Source organism: Pinus tabuliformis, chromosome 9, assembly GCF_031772625.1.
Source record: "Pinus tabuliformis cultivar Carrire ecotype Pingquan chromosome 9, CPIR1, whole genome shotgun sequence".
NCBI classification, from domain to species: Eukaryota; Viridiplantae; Streptophyta; class Pinopsida; order Pinales; family Pinaceae; genus Pinus; species Pinus tabuliformis.
Genome location: NC_142307.1, coordinates 978,260,594 through 978,275,189, shown reverse-complemented (window position 1 = coordinate 978,275,189; position 14,596 = coordinate 978,260,594). Strand labels below are relative to the sequence as shown.

At 35.6% G+C, this 14,596-nt stretch overlaps 1 protein-coding gene across 2 annotated transcripts in view; it reads right to left on the bottom strand.

The window, feature by feature from the left end:
* The window catches only part of ALN (allantoinase), a 538,476-nt gene that overhangs the window by 359,746 nt on the left and 164,134 nt on the right, over positions 1 to 14,596 (bottom strand). For both annotated transcript variants that reach the window (XM_089437896.1, XM_089437897.1), the window contains exon 10: positions 389 to 515. In XM_089437896.1, coding sequence (XP_089294022.1) covers positions 389 to 515 — 127 coding nt within the window. The remainder of the gene's footprint in view (positions 1 to 388; positions 516 to 14,596) is intronic.

Genomic DNA, 14,596 nt, shown 5'->3' with positions numbered 1-14,596 from the left:
TTTGATGATTTAATCTTTGAAAAAAAAAATAGTTGGAAATTATAGCTGAGTAAGAATTTACTGCTTGAACTAGTAAACACCTACTCTTCATCTTACAAATGGGACCTCTTCGTAGCCCTCCTTTACTTGTAAAGGATATGTTTAAAAATAAGTAAACAGAAAGACAGTAATTTGCTATTGTTAAACATTAAACTATAAGAATTTACTGCTTGAACTAGTAAACACCTACTCTTCATCTTACAAATGGGACCTCTTCGTAGCCCTCCTTTACTTGTAAAGGATATGTTTAAAAATAAGTAAACAGAAAGACAGTAATTTGCTATTGTTAAACATTAAACTTATTTGAGTCTTTAGTAGCTAAAATGGGAAAGAACTTTATATTCATTACTTTAATCAAGTCAAGTGAAGCACTTGCATCCGACAAATGCACAATATGAATGTGAGCTCCATCAGCAGGGCCATTAGGAATTGTATCTTTTGCCACTGTCACTAGTTCCTTTACAGCTGCCTCCTCCCTGCATATAACAAAACAATATGAGTTGAAGAAACTAAAATATCAGCAATATTCAATGAAGATGTTGATTCACTCAAAACAAAATGATGTGGCTAAACAATCTATTAATGGTGCTTGTTATAATGGATGAATCACAACATAAAGGAAATCTTGGAATACTAACATACCAAGATAGTTCATTTTAGCATTCCATTTTGATTGTACATATATCCCATCAGTGAAACATCAGTATATTGCAAGGAGAATGTATAATACATCACATCTAATTTACTAATTCGAGACCAACAAACTATGCATGGATACATCCACCAGCACACATAGCCCAAAGAACTGATTTTAAATCCAAAATTATTGAAATGAATAAACTTTGAAAGAATTTCATAATGTTTCTACGTCTTCCTGACCTGAATCCAAATCTTGCCACTCTGTTTGGATTGAAATCCCAATCACTTGTTCTTTACCGAAAGGGGGGTTGTTCAATAAGGACAATTAGTTTGTCAATTTATGTGAAGGTATTCAGATCAATGTTACCAAAATTCTGATAGAATCTCCAAATTGCGAGTTTTTCAACCAGTCTTTTTTTTTGGCTGAGTTTTTGTCGATTTTTTCGATTTTCTCACAATTTTTTCAATTTTCAAACCCTTGCCGATTTATTCCCGAGTCTGACTTTTGCAACATTGATGTAGATGAACATGAAACAACTTTGCTTCTATTAAGGGGATTGAATAACTTCTTGGGCCTAATTCACATTTAAGCCCTTTGGGTATAGGAGGGACACTACTTGGAAAGCCCTGATTGAGATAGCGTAGTTATAACTTCCCATGTGTCATAATTAACACCTTCCATCTTACATTAAAAGCCCATGTCTCACTTCCATCCTTTGGGTTCAACTTGTCAGTGGTTATTTGGGATTTGGCACTCATATGTCCACATACTTGGGTAGGGCCCAGATACTTTGCACCAGGAGGTTGATGCAGCGAAAAGAAACAGGAAAAGCATATCATGGCCACAGCAAAATAAAGGACAGAAAAATAAAAATGCAAAAGATGGTCAGGGACATAAAGATTAGCATGTGGACAAAAGCCTAACATGAGCTCTACCTCACTCATATGGCCATCACCCGGTCTGAGCACCTAGTGCTCCATTACATCACAAAAAGGAACCGTTACATGTCCCAACTTCGATGAGCGATAAACTGACTCATCTTAAAGGGGTGGTACAACTACCACATCATACAAAGCAAGCCTTAATCCTTGAGCTATAAGAAATAATACAAAGAAAATTCAAGTAAAAGGTGCACAAGAGGAGTGGAAAAACAAAGGCCGAGTCAGTAACTCATGCATCCACGAATGCTTTCTCCTCACGTCTATATGCCCAGGATGTGGACACCACCATCAGTTAGTCCCTTTGACCATGGCACTTGGCCATGAAGTCTTATCCCCTCTATTACCATCATTGTTATTCACTAACACCTATCAATTAAAGGGTAGACCAAGGAAATGTTACTTCCCCTTGGGGGTTGGAAACACCTAATAGGGTTGATTTTTAGCCACCCCTACTAAAGGAGAAAACCTCATTGCGAGATCAAAGACCTGATTTTGGAAAGGGATCCTTTTTTGAAATATTAAATTGCCCTTAACATTCAAGTTTGGTTCACTTAGATGCATTAATGATCTTGCTCCCTAATGACTGGTTTCTTTAACTATAATCCATGTCGTTCTTTCCAGGTGGTCCAGCAACCCAAGTCTTTGGCACCTTCTCCACAGGTACCCAAGCCCTCCAAAGAAGTATTGACACAAACAAGTGAATTGTTGAGACTCTTGTGCCTCCTAGCAACATCAATGGATGACACATGTCCTAGAGCACCTTCAGCACCCAGGACTTTGGATGATCCCATTCCAAATTTGATGATTCTTCAGGATGCCACAACCTGACCCAGCATGCCCCCACGCTGACCTTGACAAAACTTGATGGGTGGTTAAACTAACTCAGAGCCCGAATGAGGATGATCTCACCATGAGAGACTAGTGAGGGCTTGTTCTACCAAAGAAGTCCTCAACATTGGAGCTGAGGAGGCCACTTTAGCAGTTGGAGACCATTGGAGACCACTTTATGGTGCCCCAACTGGATCTTGGGACCCCACAGGAGGCAATGAGGTGAATTTGAGGGCCAACCCTCAAATCATGGACTTGACATGCTTCTACACCACCTTGGACACCTCATCACCCTTGGACATGACATTTGGAGCACTTACATTGGATGACGCCAGCCTTAGAGAGCTTACGACTCACATGTGTGGGCTAATGAGGGCATATTTTCATAAAGCTAATGGGTTGGCTTGTAACCCAAGTACTTTTAGTCATCAAACTTATTTTTAGGGGATTTGTAGGCTAATTAGTAGTCCTAATCCTCATATAAATAGAGTGAAATGCAATATGATATATCAAAATTACGAGACCAAGTGGACCAAATTTTGCTCTCACAAAGAGTAACCAAAAATGAATTGGAAGTGATGATGAATGTTAAGATCGATGGTTTAAAAGGGAACATGGATGGTTTAGAATCAAAAATAAAAAGAGAAATTTAAGGTTTGAAGGATGGTATAAAAGCAGAAATGGAAGGTTTGACAAAGTTGTTGCAAGAAATGTTTCCTAGTGGTGGCAAGGTACTGCATGAAACTCATGATGAAACTAAAAGGAATGTTAATCATGATTTTAGAGACTCTAACTTTGGATTGAAGACTAACCACATTCCAAAGATCGGTCTGGTAACATGGATAGTACACATGGAGCAATTCTTTGACCTACATGATGTGTCGAACACACAAAAGGTACGCATTGCATCTTTATACTTAGAACAAAATCAGTTTGTGTGGTATCGATGGCTTTGTTCTCATAAATCAATTGTCACTTGAACAATTTTTGCGGAAGAATTGGTGGCACATTATGAGGATACAAAGAGCGATACCTTCTCTAGCCAATTGATAAATCTCAAACAAAAGGGTTCAATGGCAGAGCATATTAAGGACTTCCAAAGATTGAATATAAAGGTAAATGATATTCCAGAGGAGCATAGAATTGATGTTTTCATATGGACTTTAAAGGATAATATATAACATGAGGTTCGCCTTTCGGAACCTAATTCATTGGGTAAGGCATTCAGGGTAACAAGAAAAGCTGAAAGCAAAATTATGGCAACAAGTCTACCACTCACAACTATAAAGATGGAAGTGTTGCTACTACTAGCCTTCCACAACCTACAAGGTTGACACCACAACAATTGGAGGAAAAAAGAGCAAAAGGGCTTTATTACAGTTGTGATAGCAAATACACTAAAGGTCATAAGCGTGTTGAGAAGAAACTATTTTACATAGATTGTGTAGAGGAGGAAGAAAAGGCACAAGAAGCATCAAAAGAAGAGGATATACACCAGGAACCAACCCCCAAAAAAGAAGAAATTAATTCGACGATATCTTGTAATGCATTGGCAGGAATTACCACACCTCAAACTCTCAAGATAGAAGGATATATCAAGAAGAAAAAGGTAAAGCATTGATTGATTAGGGTAGTACCCATAATTTTATTCATTGTAAGATAGCCAAGGAATTGAATTGTTATCTATATCTAGCACCAGAGTGTCAAGTGATGGTCGCAAATGGAAAAACTATAAATTGCTCCAAAAAGTGCCATAATATCAAGCTAAAGAAGGGAGAAGTCCAATGCTTTCCATTCCAATGGGTGGTGTTGATATTGTACTAGGAGTCCAATGGTTACAATCTTTGGGGACGATAGCTTTTAATTTTCAAGAACTTTTCTTGAAATTTTTTTGGGAAGGAGAGGAAATTGAATTAAGGGGTATAACAGGGAAACCTGGGAAGATAATCAGCTTTATTGGTATGACAAAGCTTTTGAAGAAGGAACAACGAGGGGTGATTGCACAATTATGTTCATTAGATATTCAAACATCTAAGTCATCCATTTCTCTAGATCCCCAAAAAGTCTTGGACAATCAATCCAAGGTGTTTGAGACTCCCAAAGGCCTCCCACAAATTCGTGATTATGATCATGTTATTCACTTGATTCCAAGAAGTGTTCCTGACGAATATCCCTATGCCCAAAAGAGTGAAATTGAACATATGGTTGCAGAAATGCTAGAGGTCGGTATAATTCAACCTACTTAAAGTTTTTTCTTTGCTCCAGTAGTATTGATGCACAAGAAGGATGGATCATGGCGTATATGTATCGATTATAGGGAGCTCAACAAGCTCACTATTAAAAATAAATTTTCCAATCCTGTCATTAATGAATTGTTGGATGAATTACATGGAGCAATTTACTTCAACAAGATGGATCTTCGTTCAGGATATCATCAAATTAGAATGAAGACTGATAGCATTTCGAAAACTGTGATATTTCCACTTAGTAATATTGCTAAGGGGAAATATCAATTTTGCCAATTTTCTCTTATTTTGCATTTGCACTTAGGAAGAGTGGGTCATGGGGCCTGTTGTCGCGCGGATTGACACGACAACCCTCAGACCGGGGGCTGTCACTCTGATCCCCGATCCCTCCGTTTAAGCCTGTCTCCCGCGGCTAAGGGGGGTAGACCCTGTGAGATGATGAGACCAACTGTCGACCAGTTGGTTGGGAGACACGAGATACGATGTAAAAAGCACTCGATGGATTTGATTAACTTAGCAGACCAGTGCCTTAAGAGATTGTTATTAAAACGGTTACTTGTTAGATGACATAGAAACATAAACCGTGAACAGCAATCATTTGTCATCACAATGCTTTTAGAATGATCAAAACGATATCCAGCAACTGAAAATTTAAAAAGATGAATGCTTTAAACCACCACGAATCATAAACCATTAACCAGATATCGACTTCGCATCTCGACTTGAAAATTCAGCATGAAAGATATATCATGATAGACAACTGAAACTGGATCCGAAAAAGAAAATTTTCCAATTTTTTATATTTTTTATTTTTTAAATGAAATCTAAAAAAAAATGAAATCTAAAAGTAAATCTAAAACTAAACTATATATAAAAAATTAAACTAAACCAAAATTAAATTAATAAATCTCTTCTTTTCTTTTTTCCCTTTTTTTTTTATATATATATTTTTGTTTTTTATAAAATTAAAAATATCTAAAATCTAGACAAAGTAAAGTCCTAAATTAAAACATAAAAAAAAAAAAATCAAAAGCTAGAAACTAACAGAACCAAAATATAAACATAAAATCTAACTAAAATCTAAAAATATAAACATAAAATCTAACTAAAATCTAAAGACTAAATACTAAAATCTAAACTAATAGAAATCAAAACCTAAACATTTTAATTTTTGGATTTTTTATAACAAAAATTTAAAACTATTTTAAAATCTAAAAATTTAAAATCAAGTTAAATTCTAACTAAAATCAAACAAAGTCTAAACAACAAATGCATTTTTTATTTGATTTTTTATGAATTTATATGAAACTATTTAAAAAAAGAATTAAAATCTAATTAAAATCCTAAATCTAAAGACTAATTAAAATCTATATAAAATAAATCCTAAACTAAACAAAAATAAATAAATTAAAATCTAAGTTGAGACTAAACTAAATGAAAATCGGCTTTTTATTTTTTTTATTTTTAATAAAAAAAAAATTTAATTTTTGTTACTTTTTATAAAAATCTATAAGAAATGAAAATGATTAATTATAAAAATTAAAATCTAAAAAAAAATTAAAATCGTAACTTTACAATTCTATAAACTAAACTAAAAAAAATAAATTGAAATCTAAATACATGACTATACAAAACATTAAATTAAAATCTACGCTAATGAAATATTAAAATACAAACTAAATTTCTAACAAAAAAAAACAAACGTAAATACCCTAGCCTGAATGTGCAAGACGTATTGCATAACGAAATAAAAAAAAAAAAAACGAATTACCTGTGCGTAAAACCACAATGTGAAAATACCTGCGCGTAGATTTTACATGGAGAGCATTTTCGCGGGCCGAGAGAAATTTCGCAGGTGAAAGCATTACCAGCGTCGGCAAACAATAATAATCTCTTAGCCTGCCATAGAGTAAGGAACTTGATGCAGCAGAAAATAAAACGTTTTGGATTTCCCCACATTTATTGACTGGCAGGCTGCGGGTCTGGAGCTTCCACGCCGAATATCAACCCTCTTCACTTGAACGCACAGCTGATTGGATCACGTCAAAGGCTGCTCCAAAACACGCCCCTTTCCTGACGATTTCTGCGTATATATCCTACCTCATGCCGCGGCGGTGATCTGAAGAATTTCTATCTATTGAAATACTGGAGCAGAGTAATTTCACGCCAAAAGGTTTGCTATGCAGGCACGCCCGTGGATAAACAAAGAAATTCGATGCCTTATTTTTGGAAAGCCGCCAAAGAGTGATTCCTTTTACCCAGCCGGCACATGGTTATCTTTTTTACGGTTAATCCGCAGGCTCAGCGAACAGCGTATTGAAAGGTTAGGTCACCAGGCAACAGCGTTTTGGCATTTGCTGATTGTATGCAGTCACGCCCTTAGTAGAAATGGACACTGAGAGAACAGGTACCCTGCCCCTGAAATGATGAAATCACCCAAAAAATAATATGTACATGAAACCGAAATCAAAAACCTTAATAAAAAAAATTTGAAAACCTGAAACAGCTGATTTAATGTACAGATTTGGCCCCTTAACAGCCAGATTTCAGCAATAGGCACAGAAATATTTTAAAGAAATAAAGATTCTCAGATTTTCACTGTGAAGAACTTCAGAAAATCTCTCATGCAAATTTAAAAATAAAAAATAAACCGAATGATAGACCCAGGATCAAATCCAACTGGGCTCAACACAAAATGCTTGCGGGAGTTGGTTGGTTCAGCCGAGAACTTCCCCGAACGCCCACAAAATTTCCTTCAATGATGTTTTATGCACAGCTCGAAACAACCGTCAATAAAGAGGGCAAAAATGCTGCTGGATCTCAGAAAGTAATGGAGATACCTGCCATTACTTCAGAAACCCTAACGACACTCAAACCCCAGCAAGTGAACAAGATACCTGTGCTCACAATACTCTACAAAAAGCTATTATTAATGGCTGAAAATAACATATGCAGAAAATGAAATGATCTCACAGCATTTCAAGAGAGTAACACCAGCAAGATATGGACCCCAAAGTCTTCTTTTATTAACCAGAAACAGATTTACAATAGAGCTTCTTCAGTCTCAGACTCACAGATCCCATTATCTGAAATGACCACCTAAGACCCTATATAAAGGAAATGATCCCAACGGCTAGTTCGAATGATCCATGTAGAAATGATCTCGACCGTTGATGAGGATCAAGACATCTCTTGATCTCATCCGTCGATTTATTCACTTAAAAATTTTAAAATTTTTTAAATTTTTTATTATTTTTTATTTATTTAATTTTTTAAATTTTTTAATTTTTTAATTTTTTATTATTTTTTATTTTATTTCATTTTTAAAATTTTTAAATTTCTTAATTTTTTTTTTTATTTTATTATTTTATTTCGTTTTTTTAAATGGATCATCGAACTAAGCCTTCGGAAACATCACCTAGGACCTAGGACTTAGGACTCACGAGGGGATTTAAAACATTTTCAACCCTCAAGACACATTTCATGATGACTTTTTACAATTTACATCTCAAGGGGACAAACCCACTTAATACAGACCCTCACAAAACACCCAGTTCTGCGACACAACTATAATCTAGCAGATCAACACACTAGGATTCTCCTAAAGTTCTAATGACAAAATCCATCCCAACTTTGGGGTCAGGTTTGAAGGAAAACTCTGCCGATCCATGGATCGGTGAGACGAAAAACCTTCCGGGACGTAGATTACCACTAGAAAGTTAGGTCCACCTAGGCAATACACATACACGACTCATGTCTGCTAAGATTATTTACAATTAATACATGCAGACTGGGTTTACAATTAGATTGATCAAGCTGCTGATGACTGCTGGATGGCACAGACACGCTGATCAGGTGTTGCCCCTTTCTTGCAAAGAAAAAGGGGGGTGTACTGCATGGGTAGTTGACCGGCAGAGGTCAACATCTGGCTCTACTTGGGGACACGTTGCTGCTTGCAGGAATGTGAGAATCCAGAATCTGCATCCATACAACACAAAAATAAGTAGCGTCCATCCAAAAAATCATCATATACGTTAAGCACAATAAAGATAAAAGCTCTTCATTTATTAACTATCTAAAGCAGAAATGAAAATGCGGAAAAAACAAGGAGTAGGGTTAGAAATACGATACAAAGGATGCCCTACGGCATCAGATGTGTTCAATATAGTGCATACTGAGCATTTGCCTGCTTTCAGGCAAATCTGTCGGCTGCTTGTCGGATGTGCCATGTTCAATTTTGCATATGGTAGGACTTTTTCCTATCCGAAAATCAAGCTGCTCACGGCCGTCTGATGCATCAAATCTTCTTCTTATTTTCCTTCTCTTACGTTTTTTCTTTCTGGCAGGTTGAATCACTGATGACCTGGAACTTTCTGTTTCAAAACTATCAGATGAAGTATGCGTGATATGTCTTTCTTTAGCCCGCATCTGATCTTTATCATTCTTAAGTCTATCCGGATCACCTTCAATTAACCATCTTTCAATCGAATCAATAACCTCCTCATAATAAGATGGAGCTTGTTGCAGCAAATGAGAAGGCTCCTGATTTGTTGATGTTTGCTGGTTTCTCTTATCCTCTGCCAATTGCTGAAACCTTTGAACTTGTATTCTAATGGCATCCATCTGTCTAGAGTGTTCAACCTTTATATCACCGATTTGTCTGGTATGATGTTCTTCCATGTCTTTTATCATTTTATTGTTCTTTTCCTTTATGTCCATCAAGTAATGCTGCATGAAATTTATTTCTTCTTTATGATTCGCTTGCATGTCAGCCAACTGATTGTTATGATTGAACGTCATGATAGTCATTTCCTCATCCATAGTTAATAACTTGTTTTGCATAGAGTCAATTTCCCTATCATGATCAACTTTCATGGTCACCATATTTTCCTCTAAGACTGACATCTGGCTTTGCATGTTTCCAATTTCTGTTTCATATTTAGTTTTCATGGCCTCAATTTCTTTAGCATGCTGATTTTGCGTGACCTCAATCTCCCTATTACGTTTTTCCAGGTGGGTGCATAAGGTTTTGACATAATTGGCGTAATTAGTTTGATTGCCTTTCATATTTCTTACCAGCATCATTAGATCTCGTAAAATTTGCTTTTGCTCTTCCCTTTCATCGTCATTTGTCCCTAATTTTTCATATCATGAACCTGATCTGCAATATTTTCGGTGGAAGACACATTCTGACATGATGAATCGTCTTGGGATCTTTCAGCTGGACCTCTTATCAAATTACTTACATTCTGTTGCACAATTTTGGAGGAAGAAGGCAAGCTATTTGGATAACCATATCTATCTTCAAAAGCATTGATAATATCAACCAAAGAAGTAAAAGAATCCTTAGGAAAATTGTTAAACCAATTCAAAGCATCATCTTCTAAAGAAAGGACGAACAGACGCATTTTGATATCATCATGATGAAACTGAGGGGGTCTGCAATATATGATCATGATGCGAATAAACAAGTCTAGATGCCTTTTAGCAGCGATTGGATCACCATCTGAAAAAATAGGTAATTCAGGAATGGCCTCCTCCGGAAAATCATGGAGACGGTGAGTAAAACGACATGGTTTAAATGAATAATCCATGATGAACAATAAGGGATCAGATGGATGATAGAACTAGCTCTTTGCTCAAGAAAATCAAGAGGTGAAAGAAGTGGAGTCGCCACTTGAACAATGAATCTGATTCTAGAATCCAAAAAGTAACCACAAGCAGATATGAGGAAAGCTTCTTGTCTGGGAAAAATGAGAAAGTGGAGTCGCCACCCAAACAAGAAACAAACCGAAGAGATGCTACTGATATGGCGAAAAATAAGGCAATAAAAGATCCAAATGATAACCCAAAAGGTTGAATTTGCCAGCTCAAAATGAGAGATGAGAAAGATGAGAAGGTGAATGTCGATGAAACTTCCGAGAAAAAGTATCCCCGGCAGCGGCGCCAAAAAATGTTGGCGTTGTCGGGCCAGATGAAGAGATAAGAAATGAGAAAAATGATTTGTCGTTTGAAACACCGAGAAAAAGTATCCCCGGCAACGGCGCCAAAAAATGTTGGCGTTGCCGGCTCAAACGAATGATAGACAGATGAACGATGAATGATGAAAAGATGATGAAATGCCGAGAAAACAAAGTCCCCGGCAACGGCGCCAAAAAATGTTGTCGCGCGGATTGACACGACAACCCTCAGACCGGGGGCTGTCACTCTGATCCCCGATCCCTCCGTTTAAGCCTGTCTCCCGCGGCTAAGGGGGGTAGACCCTGTGAGATGATGAGACCAACTGTCGACCAGTTGGTTGGGAGACACGAGATACGATGTAAAAAGCACTCGATGGATTTGATTAACTTAGCAGACCAGTGCCTTAAGAGATTGTTATTAAAACGATTACTTGTTAGATGACATAGAAACATAAACCGTGAACAGCAATCATTTGTCATCACAATGCTTTTAGAATGATCAAAACGATATCCAGCAACTGAAAATTTAAAAAGATGAATGCTTTAAACCACCACGAATCATAAACCATTAACCAAATATCGACTTCGCATCTCGACTTGAAAATTCAGCATGAAAGATATATCATGATAGACAACTGAAACTGGATCCGAAAAAGAAAATTTTCCAATTTTTTATATTTTTTATTTTTTAAATGAAATCTAAAAAAAAATGAAATCTAAAAGTAAATCTAAAACTAAACTATATATAAAAAATTAAACTAAACCAAAATTAAATTAATAAATCTCTTCTTTTCTTTTTTCCCTTTTTTTTTATATATATATTTTTGTTTTTTATAAAATTAAAAATATCTAAAATCTAGACAAAGTAAATTCCTAAATTAAAACATAAAAAAAATTAAATCAAAAGCTAGAAACTAACAGAACCAAAATATAAACATAAAATCTAACTAAAATCTAAAAATATAAACATAAAATCTAACTAAAATCTAAAGACTAAATACTAAAATCTAAACTAATAGAAATCAAAACCTAAACATTTTAATTTTTTGATTTTTTATAACAAAAATTTAAAACTATTTTAAAATCTAAAAATTTAAAATCAAGTTAAATTCTAACTAAAATCAAACAAAGTCTAAACAACAAATGCATTTTTTATTTGATTTTTTATGAATTTATATGAAACTATTTAAAAAAAGAATTAAAATCTAATTAAAATCCTAAATCTAAAGACTAATTAAAATCTATATAAAATAAAGCCTAAACTAAACAAAAATAAATAAATTAAAATCTAAGTTGAGACTAAACTAAATGAAAATCGGCTTTTTATTTTTTTTATTTTTAATAAAAAAAAAATTAATTTTTATTACTTTTTATAAAAATCTATAAGAAATGAAAATGATTAATTATAAAAATTAAAATCTAAAAAAAATTTAAAATCGTAACTTTACAATTCTATAAACTAAACTAAAAAAAATAAATTGAAATCTAAATACATGACTATACAAAACATTAAATTAAAATCTACGCTAATGAAATATTAAAATACAAACTAAATTTCTAACAAAAAAAAAAACAAACGTAAATACCCTAGCCTGAATGTGCAAGACGTATTGCATAACGAAATAAAAAAAAAAAAACGAATTACCTGTGCGTAAAACCACAATGTGAAAATACCTGCGCGTAGATTTTAAATGGAGAGCGTTTTCGCGGGCCGAGAGAAATTTCGCAGGTGAAAGCATTACCAGCGTCGGCAAACAATAATAATCTCTTAGCCTGCCATAGAGTAAGGAACTTGATGCAGCAAGAAATAAAACGTTTTCGATTTCCCCACGTTTATTGACTGGCAGGCTACGGGTCTGGAGCTTCCACGCCAAATATCAACCCTCTTCACTTGAACGCACAGCTGATTGGATCACGTCAAAGGCTGCTCCAAAACACGCCCCTTTCCTGACGATTTCTGCGTATATATCCTACCTCATGCCGCGGCGGTGATCTGAAGAATTTCTATCTATTGAAATACTGGAGCAGAGTAATTTCACGCCAAAAGGTTTGCTATGCAGGCACGCCCGTGGATAAACAAAGAAATTCGATGCCTTATTTTTGGAAAGCCGCCAAAGAGTGATTCCTTTTACCCAGCCGGCACATGGTTATCTTTTTTACGGTTAATCCGCAGGCTCAGCGAACAGCGTATTGAAAGGTTAGGTCACCAGGCAACAGCGTTTTGGCATTTGCTGATTGTATGCAGTCACGCCCTTAGTAGAAATGGACACTGAGAGAACAGGTACACTGCCCCTGAAATGATGAAATCACCCAAAAAATAATATGTACATGAAGCCGAAATCAAAAACCCTAATAAAAAAAATTTGAAAACCTGAAACAACTGATTTAATGTACATATTTGGCCCCTTAACAGCCAGATTTCAGCAATAGGCACAGAAATATTTTAAAGAAATAAAGATTCTCAGATTTTCACTGTGAAGAACTTCAGAAAATCTCTCATGCAAATTTAAAAATAAAAAATAAACCGAATGATAGACCCAGGATCAAATCCAACTGGGCTCAACACAAAATGCTTGCGGGAGTTGGTTGGTTCAGCCGAGAACTTCCCCGAACGCCCACAAAATTTCCTTCAATGATGTTTTCTGCACAGCTCAAAACAACTGTCAATAAAGAGGGCAAAAATGCTGCTGGATCTCAGAAAGTAATGGAGATACCTGCCATTACTTCAGAAACCCTAACGGCACTCAAACCCCAGCAAGTGAACAAGATACCTGTGCTCACAATACTCTACAAAAAGCTATTATTAATGGCTGAAAATAACATATGCAGAAAATGAAATGATCTCACAGCATTTCAAGAGAGTAACACCAGCAAGATATGGACCCCAAAGTCTTCTTTTATTAACCAGAAACAGATTTACAATAGAGCTTCTTCAGTCTCAGACTCACAGATCCCATTATCTGAAATGACCACCTAAGACCATATATAAAGGAAATGATCCCAACGGCTAGTTCGAATGATCCATGTAGAAATGATCTCGACCGTTGATGAGGATCAAGACATCTCTTGATCTCATCCGTCGATTTATTCACTTAAAAATTTTAAAATTTTTTAAATTTTTTATTATTTTTTATTTATTGAATTTTTTAAATTTTTTAATTTTTTAATTTTTTATTATTTTTTATTTTATTTCATTTTTAAAATTTTTAAATTTCTTAATTTTTTTTTTATTTTATTATTTTATTTCATTTTTTTAAATGGATCATCGAACTAAGCCTTCGGAAACATCACCTAGGACCTAGGACTTAGGACTCACGAGGGGATTTAAAACATTTTCAACCCTCAAGACACATTTCATGATGACTTTTTACAATTTACATCTCAAGGGGACAAACCCACTTAATACAGACCCTCACAAAACACCCAGTTCTGCGACACAACTATAATCTAGCAGATCAACACACTAGGATTCTCCTAAAGTTCTAATGACAAAATCCATCCCGGCTTTGGGGTCAGGTTTGAAGGAAAACTCTGTCGATCCATGGATCGGTGAGACGAAAAACCTTCCGGGACGTAGATTACCACTAGAAAGTTAGGTCCACCTAGGCAATACACATACACGACTCATGTCTGCTAAGATTATTTACAATTAATACATGCAGACTGGGTTTACAATTAGATTGATCAAGCTGCTGATGACTGCTGGATGGCACGGACACGCTGATCAGGTGCTGCCCCTTTCTTGCAAAGAAAAAGGGGGGTGTACTGCATGGGTAGTTGACCGGTAGAGGTCAACAGGGCCCTACTTGAGTTTTGAGGCTAAGAAAAGGCCCAAACATTAGACAAAAAGGAAGAAAATTGAATTGTTGGTGGAAGGTGGGGACCACTCATGGTCAAATACGGCCCACCCTAAGAAATACGCACTCCTTGGAGGGAAAACGA